We start from the raw sequence: 23,691 nt of genomic DNA on the forward strand, positions 1-23,691 counted from the left end.
GTAGATTCCTACTTTCTTCTCCTGCAGATAATATTCTGTACTCAAGTGTCTCTGTTTAAAAAAACAAAACCAGGATCTGCATAATGGGAAAGACGCGTATTATCACATGAAAATCTGACCATGAGATAAGTCAAGAAACAACAGAAGTGAAAATAAAACATGAGTAAACTTGTGGTACATTCACAGAAGGCTGTGCAGCAGGGAGTGAGGATCTTCAATAGTCAAAACGCCACCCCCACACTTCTACAAAAGATGTCACCAGGTGAATGTATTACTGCATATTTAGAGATGTCTCAGGGTGGTTTTCAATTAACTACAAATACATTAAAACATCAAAGGGCTGCTTCCATTGTGAAGTGAGGCAGAACCTCTACTCTGAAAATGAGGAGACATTCTCTAACTCTGAGAAGCACAAACATATTTGGCTACCTGGAGACTGGTTTATTTTTAGCTGGGTATGTGTTCTTCTCAACCTAGAAGGAACGGAGGACAGCAGTTTCTTTTTTAAGAAGAGCCCAGACCACAACATGTGCACATGCACACCCCTTCACTTCTGCCATGCTGTAACTCCCATTCCTGTTGATCTTCATAGAAAGGTTTTGTTTGTGGTAGGCACATTTAGGTTTCAAGCTCTTGGTGTCTCTGGAGAAGCAGATAAACAAAGGTGAGTGGGGAAAGTACTTCCACAGCAGCACAGAGAAGACGGCTTTGTACTGATAAAAGGCAGAAAAATAAATCTGTAAGATTTCAAGGCTTTGCTTTAAATTCTTCTCCAAAAAGCTGTGGGGAAACTATTACTAAAACTTCAAAAGAAAAAAAGTAATCTGGGGATTTCTGGGCTTTCCACTTTCTTGCAGTAAGAATGTACAATAATAAATTAATGTTCATATTACCAATAAAAACTCACTGCTTGTTAAGTGGAACTTCACTGGGGTCCCTGATCCTCCATGAGGAAATACTGCTGGTTCAAGATTTTCACGTGAAAGCAGAAACCACTCCGCATGATTTAGTGTATTGCCTTACCACATAAAGGTATTTACAGAGCAATGATAGTTTACTACTAAATAATGGAAAACCCATTTTAACGTGTTAGCTTTGTTCAAACATTCAGTCACAATGTGTCATTTGGTCTTATAATAGGATAATAGGATTAGACTGTTGTGTTCAGATAGATAGTAAAATCTAATAAGCAATGAACTGTTTCCACTTACGAAATTTCAAACATTAACAAACATTTTTGCACAAAAGGAAAGGAGACTGAAACTCAAACGAATAGGCTGGAAAGGCAGAAATGTTGATGGGAATAGCAGCCTTTCCAGTGATTGATGATAGAGATGATTCATACAGCCATATACTTAAATGGGTGTCTTTGCCCATGACTGCTGTCTAATTAATGTGAGCCATCACTCACGTAAAAGAAAATTTTTGCTTCTGGAAAAAAAAAAAAAAAAGGCAAACTGCCAACAGTGACAGTCCTAGAAACATGCCAATTAGAGTGATTTCTGCCAAGCAGCAAAAGGGCAGAAAACACTGGTTTCCAAGCAACTGACATTATGAAGTATTAAAAACATTGGAAACTAATATTGGCAGATAAACATTTCACCTTCTCAGTTAATACTGCTTTTACAGACTCCACTGTATCTTCCAATAAATCACATGCATTAAGGAATACCAATGGCAATCTCTAAACACTAACATCTTTTTTGTCTGCATGTATTAGGATCAGTATAGATTCACAGGTAAGGACAAATAAGGTCATAATCAGAACTCAAAAAATAACACATTTCTTGACATTTAAAATTTTCCAGTAGTAGCTGCCATTTCAATCACAAAACTTAAACAGTTTTGTATTAAAGTCAACTACACAGCCACCGGCAGGAAGAGAAGTAGGAGAAACTGCTCTTCGGGTAACAGTCAGTCTAACTGTTGTTGCAGGCATAATGCACAAGTAAAGAATGGGCTTTCTGCATGCAGAGTGACTTTTAGAGATCTGCCTTCAGGAAACTTGAACCATTTTAAAGAGCCATCCAGTTTCTAATTTAAAACATAAAAAGCAGCCAGTTGAATACTGTTAAGCTGCCAGCAGTCTGACATTTAGTTTTCTTTAACTAGCACAGGACAGTGAAACATGAATGGGAGCCATTTTCTTCAAACTATGGGGAATGCAATACAGAGGTTTAGCATGCCCTTTTTGCAAGTAGAGGCTTGACTGCCTCATGGAATGGCAAGGACACTTCCCCTTTGAGCTGGTAGCTCAAAGCTGTCGATTCCTAGACATCATCAGCTGAGGATGACACAACTAGTCATTTTCACATGGGTGCCTCTGCTTAGATGACTGTAACTGCAGAGTTTCCTGTTTCCTATCACCTTTCTACCTCCTTTTTACATAAAAAGTATTTTCAGCTGGTCTCATTTGAAGCGATAAGCTTATTTTTAAGCACTATTTTTTGTGGCAATGTTTAACAACAGGATTTCCAGTACACTTGCATGGTCTTGGCGGGCTGAGTTAGTCTACAGAAGTGATTTATGGCAACCTGCTTTTATTATGGATTAACAACTTACGGTGTCTTGGTTTTCATACAATACATCCTCATGCAAGTGTGGATTACTTAACAGTATTTCTGGATCATTGGAACAAAGCAATAAGAAAGGATCTCCCTCAGAGCTGAACATCATTCCAAAGGGGCTGTGCTTCCTGAGTTTGCTTACGTTTAGTAAGAATAGCAATAGAAATGAAAACATAATTCTTAGCTCACAGCTAAAGATATTTGAATGCTCAAGGACAAAGGTGGTGTCTTTTCTGCCATACTGTATTCCACCCACCAAATCTGACATTGGGAAGCATTTAGTCAAGTCAGTCAGGGCTACTTTGTGTCTGCATGGGCAATCTCCACTGGAAGTAAGATGTATTGATCTACAAAGGAAGAGGAATGATCATTATCTACAGATTTCCCAAATGGTTTTCCATTTTGTGCTGCACAAAGATAAGCAAATTCCTTTCTACGTTTTAATGCTCTGTCTAGGTAAAAAGGTAGCTGAGAGCTGACAGGTGTCTCCCTAAAGTGACTGGGTGCAACTTGTCAGCAGCGAAGAGCTGGTACCATTTGCTACTTGGGACAGGTGACAGAGTTTTGAAAGATGAGTAGTGTGAGCAACCTCTGTGTTCTGTTATCATCCTCTTTTATATCATCATGAGGACTCAAGAAAGCATAAGAGAATATTACTGAGAAGAGTTATGACGTAATTATAAGGTTTATCTTCAGTTTAATTATGCTTTTAATGTGTAAGGTAGAGTATTAAAGCTTTATGAATGCAGCTAAGTCTGTTCCAGTAATGACACTTCAAACATTTTTGAGATAATTTTAAAATTCATACTGCTGTGCCATGTCACTGTGATCATTAAAAAACTTCCTCACAGTTTGTTCCATTATACCCTTTCATGCAAACAGGCTGCAAGATCACAGACACTACTTCCTGTGAATATGTACCAATTAACATCCAATTAAGACAGCTGCTGGGTGTTCCTTTCAATCAGGAGAAGGAAAGGCAGCAAAAAACAAATCCACAAAGGTCATTTGTATTCGCTGACTCCCTGTAGTATGCATTAGCCTGCTGCTCTGCTAGCCTGACTGCTTTAATTGAAATTAGAAGATGCTGCCCTGGAGAAGAGAACTCCAGTTTTCTTCTGTCTTGCATTTTCCACTCTGCTTCTTTTTTCTAAAATAGCTCCTTTTCCATAATCTGGAATTGTTACCAATAAGCATTGCTGACATGTCCTTTGGTCCAAAGCAGCAGTGCAGTCATTCTCACTTCAAATTTTCTTTACCCACAACTTCACATCTTAATATTTGATTAAAAACTCTGTGGGATTGATTTCTCTGCTCTTCTTACTGTTCCTTTTTCTACATGCAGCTTTAGTCAAAAGTAACATTGTGCAAACACTCAAGATGAATGGCTAGCACATTTTCATTGTTAAAAGGTCATACAATACCACCTGAATCATTTCCAAGTTTACATAATACAATAAAAATTTAAAAAACCCAAACAAACAGTTAATGTATACCTTTGATTTCCAGGTATTAAGTCTGTTGGATATTTTTCTGCATACTGGGTCATTTGGCTACTGTACATTTCAGAAAGCATTACAGAAATGAGTTAATATTTCAAAAAAACAGTTTCCCTGACTTTTCTCAAGCAAATTTCTCCATCACCATTATAGCTCATATCATACTTCATTTCTTAAATAGTATAAAATACGTGGGATTCATGCTTTAATTGCCACAGTACATAGAACAAATTATATTAGGTGTGTTACAGGATCACTACTGGGATTACAATGTGAAGGATGCATGGTATTACTTAGTAGGACAGGCAAACTTCATCTGAGCATGTGTTCAGACAACAGTGCTTTCCTGAAACTAGTATTAAAGTGACCATTGCCTACACACGAGCTAAAAAGCACAGTTCTCCCGAGTGTACTAAGCAGCTTTGACTAGGCCCTGACCAGGCTAAACTTCTGATCTTCAAAAAGAAAATGTGTGTAAATATATAATTTACTGTTCAATAAATATAAAAAGTAAATACACATTTATTTGTGCAGTAGCACAAGACTAAAGTCTTCCCTTTCTTCATCTTCCAACTGTTTCAATTGCCATGGAAAACTTGTGGTCAGGAATATTTCCACCCAGGCATTTGAAATCACATGAAGCCAATTTTGAATGCAATTGTAAATTAAGTTTATGGGACTAGAAGAAGATGGCAGAGTTGGAGATGCTTTAACAGGTAGGTATTTTCTTACTTATCAGCACCTCAAACTCTGCTTGGGATATTAAAGCCGAGTTGGGTTCTTTCCATCTTCCGCATCAGCAGTAAAAAGGATTCTGCAAGCCAAATTGGATATTTGAGAGCAATTGCACAACATCACTATCCTCTGCGGGTGCAGTACAGGTACAACTGATTGGGATGTAACAGACAATTTGGCCAATAATGTACATAAATTAATATACTCTTGTTTGTCCCTTTAGCTGTATTGGCTTCTGGAGGTGAGAAGGGATGAAAGGCTAAAATCTGGGTTTTAATCACTCAGAGAAAAGATATGACATCAAAGCACATTAGGATCAAAACCATTCACATAATTTAAAAAAAAAAAATAATCTACATTTAAGGTAATTTTGCAGATTGCCTTACCATTAAAAACTCAGTGGAAGGCAAATCTGCATTTATCATAATGTGGTGCAGGAAACAGAAGCGTAAAGTTAAAAGTAGGTTAGACTAAACGCTTCATCTGTTAGAGGAAACAGTTGCGCTCACCCAGAGTAATGGGCTGGATCGCTTAAAATTCTTTCCCCGGGGCTTCTAATTTAGTAGGCCAATTTTGAAAATAAAAATAAAAATCAGAGAAACAGAGGCATCACAGAAGTCTAGAAGAATAATTAAGGCATGTACTTACCCATGACACCCAAATTCCAATTGTAGCTGTTCCAGTGACAATTAATCTTACATTCCCAATTTGACTTTCATAATTTATCTATGAAAGTAATAATATTTATCTCCCTAATAGGTAACAGTGCTACTGAGATGAATAAGACAATGCTTGCATGTACTTGAGTGCTAGGCATTGTAAGATTTGTCAAACTAACATCCCTAAAAGCATAAGTTAATGGTAATAAGATAAAAAATTTAAAAAGTAATTTAAATGAAAATGGTAAGAAAAAAATATGCCCTATATGTTAAAAAAATTTGCTTTCAGTAACAAAAGCAACCTTCATTCACAGTCTGCCATCCATGGCAATTTAAAGGCTATATATTTATGCAGTGAGTTTAGTTCAGATACATTGCCTAGCTTCCAATCCCAATTTACAAGTTACTTGACAGAGCTGCAGAGGGGTCAAGTGATTTGCACAAAGGTACATAAAGAATTAGCTGCTCAGCCAAGAGTTAGGATCGAGATCCTGACACGTGTCTCCCCCCCTACCCCCATTTCTGACCTCCCCATATAGGACTCAAGACAATGCTGTAATACTCAGAAACAGAGAGCAGAAAAAACGTACTTTGTAGAGATGCAATCTGCTTTTTTCCCTTCTGGTATGGACAAGTCATGTCCAGCTTCAGTTTGTACCACCGTTATCCTACATGGCACTGTTTAGCATATGAAAAAAAAAAAGCTAACTTTGAAAAGCATGGCTTTTCATGACTGAATCCTTCAGATTTAGTCCCTCACACAAAAGGCCCAAACCACCACCTTCTGTGAAAGCAGTCCTATATCACCGTTACTCACTATAACCTTGAATATGATCTAGATTTCTATAAAATCAAACATAATTTCAAATGTTTCTACAGCTACAGGTTAAGAAACTCACTCAGTCTACTGAATGGGAGACAATTTCAATGCTGTAGAAAAGCTCAGCTGACCCTAAACGTTGGCCAAGGTACACAGAAACGCCATGGAACTCCTAATGGCGTTTCAAAAGCAAATTTCCCAACAAGTATCAAATCAAGACCCTCTCATGTTAACCTACTAACAAAATGACACTTCCTTTGTTCGAAGTGTAAATTGTAATGAAATGAGCTTGCTTCATCCAAATGTCTACAAATAGATTTGTTAATTTTTTTTTTTTAAATCAAGCCTTTTAGTACCAGTGGTGATGGTAATTTTCATCACACAGAACATTTGCAAGTATTTTTTGCCATACTCATTTGAAAATTAAGAAAAGGCAACTAAAAGCAAGCTCCAAGCATCTGCAATTCATATATCAAAAAGTAAACTGATCTTTGGCAGGTTACGATCAGAAGAACTTGACCTCAAGGACACAATCCCATTGAAAGTAAGCAATGAACAATGAACAGAGTCAGTCAAGCATAACTAACAGTGCATTTATGGCAAAAACAAGTCATGCTTTACTAAAACGGCTTATCCAACCTTCAAAGTACATAGCATTTATTATTTTGTTTACAGATTATTCCTATTTTCAGCCAAGTTTATCAAGTGAAAATTCACTAAAAGTGAATTAACAGAGTAAGTGAATAATAAAAATAATGGGGGGCAGAGAAGGATAAAAGGGAAGAATGTGAAATTTAATGCTATCACAAGTAACTAGTATAACATTTAGAAATTGCTCTGATGTAAAAATTTGGCAATATTTAAAAACACTACATTATTGTGAAATGTAAAGTTCTGATTCCTCTACAGTAGTACATGCAAAGAAGCTACTACTCTTTAACTTCCTTCACTTTTACACAGTTGACTTCAAACAACACAAGAGTCTAAGTTGTGTTCAACATATTACGCTGATACAATACCATGTGTTCTCGACTGCCATATTTGCTTAGATTTAACTTAATTATTAAGTTTTTATATAGATGTCTGTCTTACTGCTGCTTTCATTTCAGCTATTTTTATGTAGTGAATGCCCTTCAAAGACTTAAAGTCTAGAAACCTTGTAAAACCTGTGTGTAAGCTGTACCCTGCTGGGGCTGGCATGGGTGATTTGTCAGTTTTATTTGCAGCAGGCTGTAACTAAACCTTGCCAGATGCAAATCATCCCTTTGTACCACTGCTTGCTGTTTCAGTTGCAAATGTATCTCATTTCTTAGGGTAACACTCACATCAAGAAAGCTAGGAGGTGCCAGGAAAATTTAGAAAACCCTAGAGCCACCTACTGCAAGGCTTATTATGCAGTTTAGCAAGTGTTTAAGCTAATACTGAGCAAATAGAGTGAATGGTCTCTGTAGGCAAGTCTGGAGTGCAATCAGAATGTCTTGCAACAGAAAAGCATTTGAAGCCTCAATCTTGTCAACTTAAGCACCACCTGCAGTGACAATGGTGAAACATGACCGACAACACAGCCTAGGTACATTTAAGAGTATGAGTGCCTAAATCTGAGAGTACTCTTTTCTAAAGTCTATTCCCAATAGGCCTCCCTGGTTTTTGTTTGGTTTCTTGGTTTTGTGGTTTGTTTGTGGGGTTTTTCTGGTTGGGTTTTTTTTTTTTTTCCAAATCAGACCATAAGAACAACCCTGCTAGGACAGAAGTTTATTGTGTCTCATGGCAACAGAATATGCTTTCCAGGAAAAGCATGCATACCCAGCAACTTCCTATGGTCAGTCCTGTAAAACAAATAACACTTGCTGTCCAAACCCAGCTGGTTAGAAGGTACACAGGATCCCAAATCCATGTCCTGTTATAACAGCTCACTATCCATCAGGTAAGGGACACAAGAATTTATTCCTTCCACGTCAGCATCTTCCCAAGACTTAAGTTGGTATATTCCAATGAGGCTATGGAGATATTTCTATAATAGCAGTAGATATTTTCACTATGTTTTTCCATCACATAATGGACATTATATGTCCTAACATTGCTCATTTTTTACCACTTTACTGGCTCATTTTTGACTACTTCATCTTGGCACACCACCACATCACACAAAAGACTGCAAATGAGTAACAAGCAACTTTTTATAAAGAACACAAACAATACAGTATTGACAGAGCTATCAAACAGCCATTCCTTATGCAGCACTGGCAACATTTTGAACGTACATGAAGCCTATAAAGGAAGAACTGCAAACCATCTTTTCTAAGCTGTTAGTACAGTTGATTATTTTGCCTATAACCCAACTGCTGCCACTCCAGAACCAGAGAATCGTTTTACCTTGACTGACCCATCTCTGTGTGTGCTGGATTCCCTTACCTTGAGTGAGCTAGAGCCTTATGGAGAGTCCTCAGCTCCTTTCCTGGTTCTCTGAGTGGGGGGAGCCTCTTCACTGGTTCCAGTGGATCAGACTGGAAGTGATCAAACTGAAAATAAATATTATGGTATTAATTAAAAAGAGCTTAGCATAGAGAGGGTATGTGCAGTCTCAGGGTCCAGTTTTAATCACCAAACGTCATCTGAGTTGGTCATCATCTGGGACAGCACTGTGTCATTTCAAAAGCATGTAAACAAGTCTTACGTGATACCTCTGCACATGGCCATGTGTACATATGTTCCAACAGCTTTCACCTCACTGCCTGACGTCAAGTTTGACAGAGATCTTACAGACAGATAAGCACCCCTGAGCTTCATTAAACTATGAGACAGGAAGAACAGATTGTTCAATGACCTAGACTTAAGGAATGACTGCTGTGAGTACCTATGCATGAAGAAACTACAAAAAGTATGTATAGGAGAGAAAACTGTTAAAAGTCCTAACGCAGAAAAATTTTCAGACTCATAACAAGGAGATGGACATTTGTAAAAACCAAAACAATAAGAAAAGCTCCAACACAGAGCTGATTTTGGATGATAGAACATAACAGTTTTATTATTTTATCTCTCTCTTACTTTTTAAGAATATACTAACCAGGTCAGCAATTTTACATATGGGAATTAAAATCACCTACTTAGTACATTGTTCAAATGCCTCCAACACTTCTTTCTTCTGAGCAGCTATGGAACTAATACATGGGAGACGAAAGCTTGTATTTGTTGTTGAACTAGCCCTGGCTTGTAAGTACCCCTGGGGTTTCCAGAGAACAGCTGCATCAATTTCATAGAATTATGATTGCATGCTGTGCATGTGCAATGGTTTTATATGTGTTAGGTAATAACATATGCAGCTGAGGCAGTGCTCAATGTGCAAAAAGAGCACAGCTAAATTGCTATCCATTGGGAGGCATAGTGCTGGTGTGCAGAGACTAAGGTGCAGCCTAAGGTATTCTTTGAGGCAGTTCTGTGCATTCCCAGTAAAGGAAATAAAGGAGATCCTTTATTATGCACCTGGGAAAGTATGCAATAGGATATTACAGATCTCCAAATACTGTGTTCAGGTTTGGGCCCCTCACTACAAGGACACTGGGGTGCTGGAGCGTGTCCAGAGAAGAGCAGCGGGGCTGGGGCAGGGTCTGGAGCACAAGTGTGCTGGGGAGCGGCTGAGGGAGCTGGGGGGGTTTAGCCTGGAGAAGAGGGGGCTGAGGGGAGACCTTATCGCTCTCTGCAACTGCCTGAAAGGAGGTTGTAGTGAGGTGGGAGTTGGTCTCTTCTCCCAAGGAAAAGCAATAGGATGAGAGGAGATGGCCTCAGGTTGCATCAGGAGAGGTTTAGGTTGGATATTAGGGACAATGTCTTTTCTGCAAGAGTGGTCAGAGCTTGGACCAGGCTGCCCAGAGAGGTGGGGGAGTCACCATGCCTGGGGGCATGGTTTAGGAGGTCTGGGGGTGTTGGGGTGACGGTTGGACTTGATGATCTTAGAGGTCTTTTCCAACCTTAATGATTCAATGATTCTACGATCTCAGTTGGATCTGTAGAGAAAATGCTCACCTACTCAAGAGAGGCTGCAACTCTTATTTCAAATCTTTATGCACATCTCTACTGTTTTTGATTGCTGAAACAAATGATGCTCTGTATGGACAGCAGCTATGATACAATTAAGCTTCACCCTTTCTTAGTATGTTTTTAACTTTAAGAGAACATGCTGAGAAGTGCAAACAAAAAATCTCACCTTTTGAGTCAGAGATAAAAATAATAATTGTAAATGAGAAGTGAAGAGAGAAAAAACGATAAATGTGTTGGTGGAATGTTCCTGGTATTCAAGCCAGAATGCTTCTGGCAGTATAACAGCTGGCACAGCTGCACCATTTAGCAGGACTTCCACAGCACACCTTACTTTTCAACTTTGTTAGCTTCCAACAAATCTGAAACACCTCATTGACTGATTTGAGTTAGATAAAAAAGGAAATTGAATATTGCGTTGTGATAGGTGAGAAATTGCTGGATGCTGAAGTCAGGCTAACACTTGTGCTTGCTTCCTCAAATAAAAGCTTTGAAAAAGAATTTAAAAATCATTAGGTTAGTCGTCAGTTTTCATATAATTGCAAATGTATCATAATTTCTCTTTCATTTACATTTTATCCTTCTTTTATAAAAAACTTATGATCAAATCAGCTGCCTGGCATTCAGTTTTGTTCTAAAGAGAAAGGAGATGGATCAGATTTTAAATAAGGTAACAAAGACAACTTATGATGAAAAATGAAATCTTTTTGCTGTATTCTGAAATAAAATTCAGTCAAATTAATTGCATACAGAGAAATTAAAATGTGTTTTAATTCCAACATTTTATTTCTATTTAAAAGGCCTGAATTGCATTGGGATAGATAGCCACAGACTACACTGTAACTCTGCATTGTTGCATGACAGGCCTAAGTACACATCAAAGAGAAAGTACACTTGGGTGGTCTGGGATGAATTAGAACAGACTCACCACAGTCACTGTTCTGTGCTGACCGAAAGTGGCATTTAAGTAAAATTATCTACGGGCCTTTCAGCGTTTAAAATTGGAGGTTAAGGTCACACCAGGCAAAGGCTGAAAAAAAGGGATATAGGCTAGATCTTCAACAACTGTTAATCTGTGCAGCTCTACATAACACCCATAGGAACAGCCCTTTCATCTTCAGGTTTTTGAGATTTAAGGATGTGCAATATTGACCTATGTACTTCAATAAAAACAAGAATTTTTGAAATAAAAAGTAATTTTGAATGTATTAGCCACTTCTGTGCTAAACTGCAATATAATTTAAAGGTCAGTCTTCCAGAATTGATGCATGGGATAACTAACACAGCTAAAATGAATTTTCAGAACACTATTTTTACCAAAGTACAGTAGAACCCTACATCTCAGGTTGTTTTTTTTTTCTGATACCTTCAGGAGGAGTTTTACCAGAGAAAACCTACGAAATGTTCATCAGTCATCAAAAAGCTGGTTCCTTCTGTACAGGAAGGCTTTAAACCTAGAATTCAGCAAACAGATATCTATACAAATAATTAAAACATTACGTTTGTCTGTTGTCTTCTTTAACTCCATCTTGAATCAGAACTTCTCCAGTAGGCTCACCTCTGGGTTGAAAGAGTACTTTTTAGTAATCTCAGCCACTTCTTTGGGTGGTTTTTCCTGCACATCTTTTTTTACTGGTTCCTAAAAAAAAAAATGAACAAAACCCATGTAACCATATTTGAAATATTGCTAGTTACCTGTACTTTAGCAGATCATAATTTTCAAAATTAAGAGGTGCAAATACATTTTTCTAGAGAAATGCAAACTAAAGCAAAAATAACAGCTAGTCTATTGTAGAAAAACTTAAAATGTCACTAAGTAACTTCGCTGCGCAAATAGATTCTGATACAAAGTACCTGCTAACAAGCTACAGTGCAAAATGCATATGGGCTTTGTAAATCACTATGCTTAAATGCTTAGAGAACATAACTTTTCTCTTGGAAGACTGGTATATAGACTACTGTGTCCAACAAAAAGAAAACCCAATTTCCAAAACCAGGAACAGGAAATTATTCACCTGTAATTGCTCTTCCCTGAAGATATACACTGTGATAGACCACTATTCTTGGGTCTGTGCTTTCACCCACAAGGAAGGCACAGACTCATAAAAAGCCCTGAAGTCAAACACAAGCACATTTTTAGAACTCCTTCAACCATCAGTTTATTCAAGCGGAAGGAAGACCTATTCCCTCCTATTAAAATAAATTGTATAGGTAGATTATTAAAAGACTTCATATCACTCAGCAGTGCTCAGGCTAAAAGGATATGAAAACAGTAATTCCTTTCTGCACTAGTTTCAGATCAAAGAGCTCATTTATTGATTTCAAGCAAAGCAAAGCAAAAGCTGGAGGCCCTAGCAAGTCACATCTATACAGTCAGGGTACAGCTGATGTACAAAAAAAGGCTGCACAGCAGACTCAGAACTGGAGATGAAATAGTTGCTATGCTGTATTGCTTTTGCACAACAGGGCACAGCCTGGAAGTATTCAGGTATCTTAAAAAAACTTAAGAGCATATCATTTCGCTTGTTGGAATCTTCATGAGAAGGCACAAAATTCTTTCCAAGTTTATGTTCCTATGTAACATTTCAGCAGAACAAAGGTTCAAAGTGTAAGTATCTTCACTCGCTGGAGAACTGCAAACAAGCCCACAAACAAGTAGAAAACTAGGGGAGGGGAAGCAAACCCAAACCCAGAAATGGTACTAAGAGCAAAGCAGCTGGAATGGAAATAAAACTGTCTGCAGCCAGAGTATAAGGAGGAACTACTGAAATGTCAAAGAGAAGTCTGAAGGCTCCACTGTTTCATGCAGCCAGGGTGCACTTGACCAAGGCTGTCAATTTGCAGTCTGTCTCTGCTGCTGGCCATCGAATGGCAAAATTTGCCTTACAGAGGGCTACCAACGTACCTGAAAGCCCACCTCAGTGACTGAGAAAAACCACATTCACACACTGAACAAGAGAAGAATCATTTCACATCCTGAGCGGGCACCCACACTTCACCTACAGGAAATGCTCATCAGTGGAAATCACTGGGGTTGAGTATGTGTTAAGTATTGAGAGTCTGTTACACTGAACTTTAGGGAAAATAAAAATTAAGTCTTTGTCATTATATAAATTTAATAATCAATATTTGGTAAATTTTTGCCCAGTGATCAAAGTTATTTATTTTAACCATTTGTAGTAATAAGCAGATTCTGAATACTAAATGTCTATCTGTAAAAACAGGCTTTCAAAAGTAGACTGGATTTTAGAAATTAGTTGCCAAGCAAAACCCTTTAAAAAAAAATAAAACTCCAGCATAAGACATCTGAAATTTGTAACTACATTCCTCTGTATTCATGAGCACAAATAATCTATCCAGAACATATGTAATTGTCTTTCAGCATTATTTATTTCCTCTGATTTACCCTTCTAAATTTCAGAGTACTCTTAAAGGTAGAAAGGTGCCAGATGGATGGAACAAAACACTTGGTAGGTAAAGCACCTTCACAGAAGCTGGTTCAGAAGCAGTTTGATTTTAAAATTGGAAAAGTTTTCATATTTTGGGCAATATTTAACTTGTATCAGGGCACACTTTTTTTTTAAAAGTACAATGAAAAATCCAAGAAATTCTAAGTATTTAGACATCTTTCTTCTTCCTCCTCTTCTGTTATTGTTTCCATGTGGCTATCTTCTCCACACTGCATGTCTATTTGCAATCTGTAATGCTAACCACCATGGCATCACCCTGTAGCACAATAAGCAACAAAGCCAAAACCTACAAACTTTTCTCATCACTTCTACTTCATGCTATTTCCACAGCAAACTGATGCTGGTGGGACTCTTTTTTCTTTTAAATTGCACACATTACCTGTATTTAAAAAGAAAGCTACAAGAAATCTGATTCAGACTTGGAGCAGAAGCATCTCGCACTCAGCAGAATTTCCAGGCTGCTTTACTCCTGACTTTTTTTCTCCCCCCCCCGAGAAGCAACCAAATGTTGACAACAGCCAGGTACCATTGCTTTTACAGCTGGTGATACCTTGAATGACATGATTAAAAACGATTGAGAGTCTCAGAATAACTTACTACTCAAGGGAAGGAAGGGCAGTGGAATGTAGCCCTAAGATTTTGAGGGTTTGAAAGCACCAGTCTAGGGCCTGGAGCCATTTAGCCATATTCGCTGCAAGTGTCTAATGCCACAGAGCACTGAAGAAATGTTTTCGTAGGTGCAACATTTCCTTGCATCCTACCTCTGGCCAGTCAGCTCTGCCAGTTCACAAGGAAAGGAAAGAGAGCTGTGAACCTACCTGACCTTTGCACAGTTGCTCAGGGAGGGAGGTATCACGTAGGCACATGTGATTCAACCAGCCTTATCATGGAAGAGAGAAGGGAATAGCTTCCTTTTCTACAGCATTATCTTTCATTACAATGTCATGTACTGAAAAGGTGCAATCTGATCTTAAAACGGTAACAGTACATCATTATAGAACAGCAGAACTCTTATCTTTTTAATTTGCAGTGCAGATATAAAAAACAGAAAACAATATTAGTATGTCTAATTTGTTCAACTCAACCATATATTATCATAACAATCTGAACAATCTTTGAGTTTGGGTGTTGGTTTTTTTAGTGTTTCCAACTTACTAAGACTTTCATCATCAGTTCAGCTAATTTGCTTTTAAACCATCAAAAGGCCTGTTTCAGTGATCATTTCCTGCTTTCATTATAGTGAAGTAACAAAATCTCATACAACTCCATATGTAAGAAAATAATTAAAAAAACAAAAAAAGCCCATAAACTGATATATGAAACATCATCTTAAAGTGAGATTACATGAGGAAATGACCCCAAAGTTTTCCATGAAAATTACCACCCTAATTTTTTTGAGATCCCATCGAGCAGCGCTCGGCGAAATGAAGTACAGCAATACTGCAGTAGGTGGAGCTCGATGCCACCTGATCGTCTATAGCTCCTGCAGACCTGGAGGTGTCCTCTGCCAGTGCCGTCGCGGGTGGCTAATGGCACACGGGAAGCCCTGGCATTCCTGCTTACTGCCTTAGGCGGCTCTTTGCCTGTCCTCTTCATCTTTAGAAAGAGAACTGACGGCTCTTAAAGTATTTTGGGATGAACAAATCCTTTTGAATTGCTTGCTTCAGTCGCAAACCACCACCTGCAGACTCTCTAGATTTTATCCTAACAATTCTCAAATATTTCCACTTTCTCTTCGAAAAAATTCTGGAAATAAAAAATTGTTCAACTCTGACAAATCCTTTTGTTAGGCACTCTCTCCATTTCACGCACCTGTCATCTTTGTAGCTGTCATTCTGAAAGTTTTGAAAATTTCCAACTTTCTTCTCCAAATCTTATTGTGGAAATAGCCTGGTTGGTGCTGTGTATGCCATCTATAGATGGAGAGTAGAGGTACAAGAAACATTCTTTTAGGTTGTTCATCTTAAAATTGTTTGTGGGAGCTGGTGAAAGAACCTGTCTCTTGGCAATTTCTGAGGTTTTTTTTTTCTCTCTCATTCTGGGTAACTCATTAAGTTTATATGTTGTTGTTAAAAATAGCAGATTGACATACCTATTGCACTCTTCTTCCTTCTAATATATCACTCAAATAGGAGCATTATGGTTGCATTTGCAAACTGTGAATGTGTTTTGATGAAAATAAATCAGCACAGCCTCATCACAAGCCAACACTTAGTCATCCAAATGCAAGATCGACCTGGTGAAATATATTTTTTAATTTTACAAAAATGTTCAGAAAGCTTTTGTGAAGCACTGCATATAGATGACTACTGCTGTTCTGCAGGTGAGATTCTAAATGTCTAATTATAAGGGCAGTATTCTAGCCAAGTACTCAGGATTTTTTATTTTACCCTATTTCTTCTTTTGCTGCTGCTGCTGCTCAATACTGACCCTTTCTGCCCTTTCACTGGAATGTGGGAACATGGAACAGACATCAAGACCAAAAGAGAATTTTCAATTAAATAGAAAAGACTGTGAGGCAAAGGACTTCACTAAGAATATGTTGCAGAAAATTAGGATTATTTCTTTTTTAAAGAGTAATGTTATTTTAGTGCTTCAGCTTTAAAAAAAAAATGCCACAACCAGATCTGCAGATATAAATATATATCAGCATCAAAGACAAGATACCTGTGCTGGTTTTGGCTGAGAAGGGGTTAATTCTCCTCACTGTGGGGGTCAGCTACCTTTCCAGCTTCCCGCGCTCTGCCGCGTGGCGTGGCAGGGGGGGCTGGGAGGGGCAGGGCCATGGTGGGGGCGGCTGACCCCGACTGGCCAATGGCAGGTTCATTCCATACCATGTGACACCATGACCAGTATATTGAGAGGGGGGCAGTGGCAGCGCGCGGGCGGCGCGGCGTCGGGTCGGCGGGCGGCGAGCGGCTGCGGCGCGTGCGGTTTGTTCCGGCGGTTCGTTCCCCCTCTCCCCTCCCCTCCCTTCCCCCCTCCCCCGGGGCTTTGCGCCTCTCGTTGTTCTCCTTCACATTGCATTTCTACTGTTGTTTCTTTTAATTTTCATTATTAAACTGTTCTTATCCCAACCCACGAGCGTTACCCTTCTGATTCTCTCCCCCATCTACCGGTGGGGGAGTGAGCGAGCGACTGTGTGGGGCTGAGCTGCCGCTAAACCACGACAGTCTTTTTGGCGCCCAACGTGGGGCACGAGGGTTGGAGATAACAACAGCTGCTGGTCACAGCACCATGTTGTCCTTTTTGCAGTGGGTGTTAAAAATCGGTGTTGGTTGTTTGAGTCTGCTGTGTTCTGCTGTGATTAGTAATGTTTTGCCTACGAGATTTGTTATACAAACACTCGTTTTCAGCTTTACCTGGTATTTGGGGTTTTTGCTGAAACCGTTACTGTACTTCGGATACCACCTTGTTGAGGCAATTAGCAATTATACCTCCTCCTCTGAGAGATTTTATATGGAGGAAATACAGAATAATACCTTTGCAACTTTGTTCTATGATGTCTGTGCCTTTGTTACAACAACGTTTTTGTATCTTGAACATCCTTGGGTGGTTAAGGTGCAGTCATTGTTAGTTTTTGGGCATGTTGTTTTGGTTTTGACTAAGCAACTTAAGAATATCACCCAGAAATCTGCCCCGAGGCTTGATAGTTACGAGTGGCAGGGCATGTGGGATAGCATGGGCAAATACCTAGGGCAGTGGGCACCCCCAGTGTTTTGGAGTTTCACCCCCGAGCAAGTGCAGAATCCTAAAAAACTAGTAGAATATTTGGAGAAAGTATGTTGTTACGCTGGGAACTCCAGAGAGACACAGATAACTGCAACGTGCTGGGGTCTGGCCCATGCATACCGAGCCCTGCTCAACAGTATTCAGTGCCCCCAGGGGGAAGAGAATGTCTCTGGATTGAAATGCAAAGTGACTGGCACTGTAGACAATCCAGCCCTGACAACAGGCACTGCAGCCACTCAAACCCCCACAACAAGTACCGGAGCTAGCTCAGAAAATAAACCCGTACCAGTATCAGTTGCCCCCATACATAAGACGAAATATTGGAAGCGGACATCAACCCGTTTAGAACGGGATGATGAAGAACCAGGGCCATCGCGGGGAGAGGAGGGAGAAGTAATAAATGAAATAGAGACCACCCGATCTCTGTCCTTAAGCGAGTTGCGAGATATGCGAAAAGATTATAGCCGTCGTTCAGGTGAGCACATTGTCACCTGGCTGCTCCGATGCTGGGATAATGGGGCCAGTAGCCTGGAACTAGAGGGAAAAGAAGCCAAACAATTGGGATCCCTTTCTGGGGAAGGGGGCGTTGACAAAGCAATTGGAAAAAAACCACAAGCCCTCAGCCTCTGGAGGCGACTCCTGTCTGGAGTGAAGGAAAGGTATCCCTTTAAAGAAGATGTTACATATCGCCCAGGAAAATGGACAACTATGGAGAAAGGCATCCAGTATCTCAGGGAATTAGCTGTGTTTGAGGTGATTTATGGTGACCTGGATGATCAACGGTCATCCAAAGATCCAGATGAAGCCGAGTGCACACGACCCATGTGGCGGAAGTTTGTACGGAGCGCACCATCTTCGCATGCAAACTCATTGGCAGTGATGTCCTGGAAAGATGACGAGACACCAACGGTGGCAGAGGTGATAGATAGGCTCCGGGATTATGACACAAATATCTCTTCCTCGCTTGTCTCTGCTGTGGAGAAACTATCCCAAGAGGTCCAGCAACTCAAAGAAGATCTGTCCTACTCCCCACCTCGACAGAGCAGTGTCTCAGCTGTTAGGAATAAGCGTCCTTTGGCTCAAAGAAGGGGATACACACCACGGGCCACCCTATGGTTCTACCTGCGTGACCACGGAGAGGACATGATGAGGTGGGATGGCAAGCCTACTTCGACCCTACAGGCACGAGTACATGAACTGCAAGGAAGAACAGTCACTCAGGGAGGCTCTTCCAGGAAAGCTGCTGCTCCAGTTTCCAGCGAGCAAGTCCCCAGACAGAGGAGTAGAAGCGCAGATTTTATTTCTAAGTGTAATAGAGGGACTCCTGATTCACATTTACAGGAAGTGAGTTGTGACTGCCATGATCAGGACTAGAGGGGCCCTGCCTCCAGCCGGGTGGAGGAAAGGGATAACCGGGCTTACTGGACTGTGTGGATCCGATGGCCTGGCACGTCCGACCCACAGGAGTATAAAGCTTTAGTGGACACCGGCGCACAGTGCACCTTAATGCCATCAAACTATATAGGGGCAGAACCCATCAGCATTGCTGGAGTGACAGGGGGATCCCAAGAGCTAACTGTATTGGAGGCCGAAGTGAGCCTAACTGGCAATGAGTGGCAGAAGCACCCCATTGTGACTGGCCCAGAGGCTCCGTGCATCCTTGGTATAGACTACCTCAGGAGAGGGTATTTCAAGGACCCAAAAGGTTACAAGTGGGCTTTTGGTGTAGCTGCCTTGGAGACGGAGGAAACTGAACAGCTGTCTACCTTGCCCGGTCTCTCAAAGGACCCTTCTGTGGTGGGGTTGCTGAAGGTCAAAGAACAACAGGTGCCAATCGCCACCACAACAGTGCACCGGCGGCAATATCGCACCAACAGAGACTCTCTGATCCCCATCCATAAACTCATTCACCAACTGAGGAGCCAAGGAGTCATCAGTAAGACCCACTCACCCTTTAACAGTCCCATATGGCCAGTCCGGAAGTCTAATGGAGAGTGGAGACTAACAGTAGACTATCGTGGCCTGAATGAAGTCACTCCACCGTTGAGTGCTGCTGTGCCAGACATGCTAGAACTTCAATACGAACTGGAGTCAAAGGCGGCCAAGTGGTATGCCACAATTGATATTGCTAATGCATTCTTCTCAATCCCTCTGGCAGCAGAGTGCAGGCCACAGTTTGCTTTCACATGGAGGGGCGTCCAGTACACCTGGAATCGACTGCCCCAGGGGTGGAAACACAGTCCTACCATTTGCCATGGACTGATTCAGACTGTACTGGAACAGGGAGAAGCTCCAGAACACCTTCAATACATTGATGACATCATTGTGTGGGGCAGCACAGCAGAAGAAGTTTTTGAGAAAGGTGAGAAAATAGTCCAAATCCTTCTGAAAGCTGGTTTTGCCATAAAACAAAGTAAGGTGAAGGGACCTGCACGAGAAATCCAGTTCTTAGGAATTAAATGGCAAGACGGTCGTCGTCAGATTCCAATGGATGTGATCAACAAAATAGCAGCCATGTCTCCACCAACTAGCAAAAAGGAAACACAAGCTTTCTTGGGCGTTGTGGGTTTTTGGAGAATGCATATTCCAAATTACAGTCTGATCGTGAGCCCTCTCTATCAAGTGACCCGGAAAAAGAATGATTTCAAATGGGGCCCTGAGCAACGACAAGCCTTTGAACAGATTAAACGAGAAATAGTCCATGCAGTAGCTCTTGGGCCAGTCCGGGCGGGACAAGATGTAAAAAATGTGCTCTACACTGCAGCCGGGGAGAATGGCCCTACCTGGAGTCTCTGGCAGAAAGCACCTGGGGAGACCCGGGGTCGACCCCTAGGGTTTTGGAGTCGGGGATACAGAGGGTCTGAAGCCCGCTATACTCCAACTGAAAAAGAGATATTGGCAGCATATGAAGGGGTTCGAGCTGCTTCAGAAGTGGTTGGTACTGAAGCACAGTTGCTCCTGGCACCCCGACTGCCAGTGCTGGGCTGGATGTTCAAAGGAAACATCCCCTCTACACACCATGCAACTGATGCTACGTGGAGTAAATGGGTTGCACTGATCACCCAGCGGGCTCGAGTAGGAAACCCCAGTCGCCCAGGAATCTTGGAAGTGATTATGGACTGGCCAGAAGGCAAAGATTTTGGATTATCACCAGAGGAGGAGGTGACACGTGCTGAAGAAGCCCCACTGTATAACAAACTGCCAGAAGATGAGAAGCAATATGCCCTGTTCACTGATGGGTCCTGTCGCCTTGTGGGAAAGCACCGGAGATGGAAGGCTGCTGTATGGAGTCCTACACGACAAGTAGCAGAAACTGCTGAAGGAGAAGGTGAATCGAGCCAGTTTGCAGAGGTAAAGGCCATCCAGCTGGCCTTAGACATCGCTGAACGGGAAAAGTGGCCAGTGCTCTATCTCTATACTGACTCCTGGATGGTGGCAAATGCCCTGTGGGGCTGGCTGCAGCAATGGAAGCAAAGCAACTGGCAGCGCAGAGGCAAACCCATCTGGGCTGCCACATTGTGGCAAGATATTGCTGCCCGGGTAGAGAAACTGGTTGTAAAGGTACGGCATGTGGATGCTCACGTCCCCAAGAGTCGGGCCACTGAAGAACATCGAAACAACCAGCAGGTAGATCGGGCTGCCAAGATTGAAGTGGCTGAGGTGGATCTGGACTGGCAGCATAAGGGTGAACTATTTCTAGCTCGGTGGGCCCATGACACCTCAGGCCATCAAGGGAGAGATGCAACATACAGGTGGGCTCGTGATCGAGGGGTGGACTTGACCATGGGTATTATTGCACAGGTTATCCACGAATGTGACACATGCGCTGCAATCAAGCAAGCGAAGCGGGTAAAGCCTCTGTGGTATGGGGGACGATGGCTGAAATATCAATATGGGGAGGCCTGGCAAATTGACTATATCACACTCCCACAGACCCGCCAAGGCAAGCGCCATGTGCTTACAATGGTAGAAACAACGACTGGCTGGCTGGAAACATATCCTGTCCCCCACGCCACTGCCCGGAACACTATCCTGGGTCTTGAGAAACAAGTCCTGTGGCGACATGGCACCCCAGAGAGGATTGAGTCAGACAATGGGACTCATTTCCGAAATAGCCTCATAGACACCTGGGCCAAAGAGCACGGCATTGAGTGGGTGTATCACATCCCCTATCACGCACCAGCCTCTGGGAAAATTGAAAGGTACAATGGACTGTTAAAAACCACACTGAGAGCAATGGGGGGTGGGACATTCAAGCACTGGGATACACATTTAGCAAAAGCCACGTGGTTAGTCAACACGAGGGGATCTGCCAACCGAGCTGGCCCTGCCCAGTCAGAAATCCTACATACTGTGGAAGGGGATAGAGTCCCTGTAGTGCACACAAAAAGTATGCTGGGCAAAACAGTCTGGGTTCTTCCTGCCTCTGGCAAAGGCAAACCCATTCGTGGGATTGTTTTTGCTCGAGGACCTGGGTGCACTTGGTGGGTGATGCGGGAGGATGGAGAAATCCGATGTGTGCCTCAAGGGGATTTGATTTTGGGTGAAAACAGTCAATGAACTGAATGGCACAATGTGAACTGCTATATAATATTGTGTGTCACCTCTGTGTTGTATCAATGATATCAGAGTACGAGCCTCCCAACCCATGGAAGATCAACTATGAAACAAGCCGTGCAGCAGTGATGGAACGATGACTGACTCGGTATGCAGCAACCCAACGCCACACACCATCTCTCCCACCCGGAAAGACTGATACAACAGATGGAGCCCAGAGTCATGGACTGCGTGAACTCAATGGACATTTTAATGGACATTTTACAGGGAAGATCCATGAACTAAGGGAATGATGTCTGTGTATTATGTTAAAGGACGGGAAGGGGAGGGGTGGTGGTTGGTACGGTTGTATTGCATCATATGGGACCTGGGCATGGTGTAAGTGGTATGGAATAAGGGGTGGAGAATGTGCTGGTTTTGGCTGAGAAGGGGTTAATTCTCCTCACTGTGGGGGTCAGCTACCTTTCCAGCTTCCCGCGCTCTGCCGCGTGGCGTGGCAGGGGGGGCTGGGAGGGGCAGGGCCATGGTGGGGGCGGCTGACCCCGACTGGCCAATGGCAGGTTCATTCCATACCATGTGACACCATGACCAGTATATTGAGAGGGGGGCAGTGGCAGCGCGCGGGCGGCGCGGCGTCGGGTCGGCGGGCGGCGAGCGGCTGCGGCGCGTGCGGTTTGTTCCGGCGGTTCGTTCCCCCTCTCCCCTCCCCTCCCTTCCCCCCTCCCCCGGGGCTTTGCGCCTCTCGTTGTTCTCCTTCACATTGCATTTCTACTGTTGTTTCTTTTAATTTTCATTATTAAACTGTTCTTATCCCAACCCACGAGCGTTACCCTTCTGATTCTCTCCCCCATCTACCGGTGGGGGAGTGAGCGAGCGACTGTGTGGGGCTGAGCTGCCGCTAAACCACGACAATACCCAATTTGTTAAGGTTGTGCTGTACCATATCAATAATGCAAAGCACTTTGCAATTGAGAATCTCTGTGGGCAAGGGGAGAACTTGATAAGAGCAGCTGCCATTCCTTAGTCCCTGGTCTTCTGACCAGGGTCCTGACACTGATGGAAAGGGGCACTCATCCCACTGTTTTGCCATGGGTAGTTTTAATGAGCGAGGGAGTTCCAGTCCTGATAGATCTCCTTCTGCGCTCCAGTGAACACATTACCGTCAATATAGACATATCAGGAAAATGGAATGAGGCAGCTGAAAAGTGAGAAGCGTTGTCCGCTACTGAAAGTATGAGAATGAGATTTGGAATAAGCAGATTCACTTGCACCTCTGTCAGAAATTTCCCCTGACATCCTAAATAAAACATTTAACACCTTATCCCAGCCAGCAGAAACCTTTTTTTTTTTTTACTACAATCAATTTTAGTACAAACTCCACAGCTCATTGTGCCCCAACTCCCTGCATCTGAAAGGGGAAAAATAACACTTCTCTTTCATTAATATTTATAAGTATTCAGATATTATAGTGATGGAAAGCATACATACACAAGGACTGCTGTTTTCATGACAACACCAGCTCAAATATCTTGGTATTGTTTATTCCATCGATTTCCCTCTGTTTACCATGTTTCTTGGGAAAATCCTTTTTTTCATTTTCTTGTCTCCAAAGAATATTTA

At 41.8% G+C, this 23,691-nt stretch overlaps 1 protein-coding gene across 1 annotated transcript in view; it reads right to left on the reverse strand.

Moving 5' to 3' along the window:
- CCDC60 (coiled-coil domain containing 60) overlaps positions 1 to 23,691 on the reverse strand; it is a 74,115-nt gene that overhangs the window by 29,815 nt on the left and 20,609 nt on the right. Inside the window, exons 2-3 of the mRNA XM_075110261.1 lie at positions 11,871 to 11,951; positions 8,693 to 8,784 (exon numbers count right to left, since the gene is read on the reverse strand). Coding sequence (XP_074966362.1) covers positions 8,693 to 8,784; positions 11,871 to 11,951 — 173 coding nt within the window. The remainder of the gene's footprint in view (positions 1 to 8,692; positions 8,785 to 11,870; positions 11,952 to 23,691) is intronic.

The sequence above is a fragment of the Phalacrocorax aristotelis genome, chromosome 15 (genome assembly GCF_949628215.1).
Source record: "Phalacrocorax aristotelis chromosome 15, bGulAri2.1, whole genome shotgun sequence".
NCBI classification, from domain to species: Eukaryota; Metazoa; Chordata; class Aves; order Suliformes; family Phalacrocoracidae; genus Phalacrocorax; species Phalacrocorax aristotelis.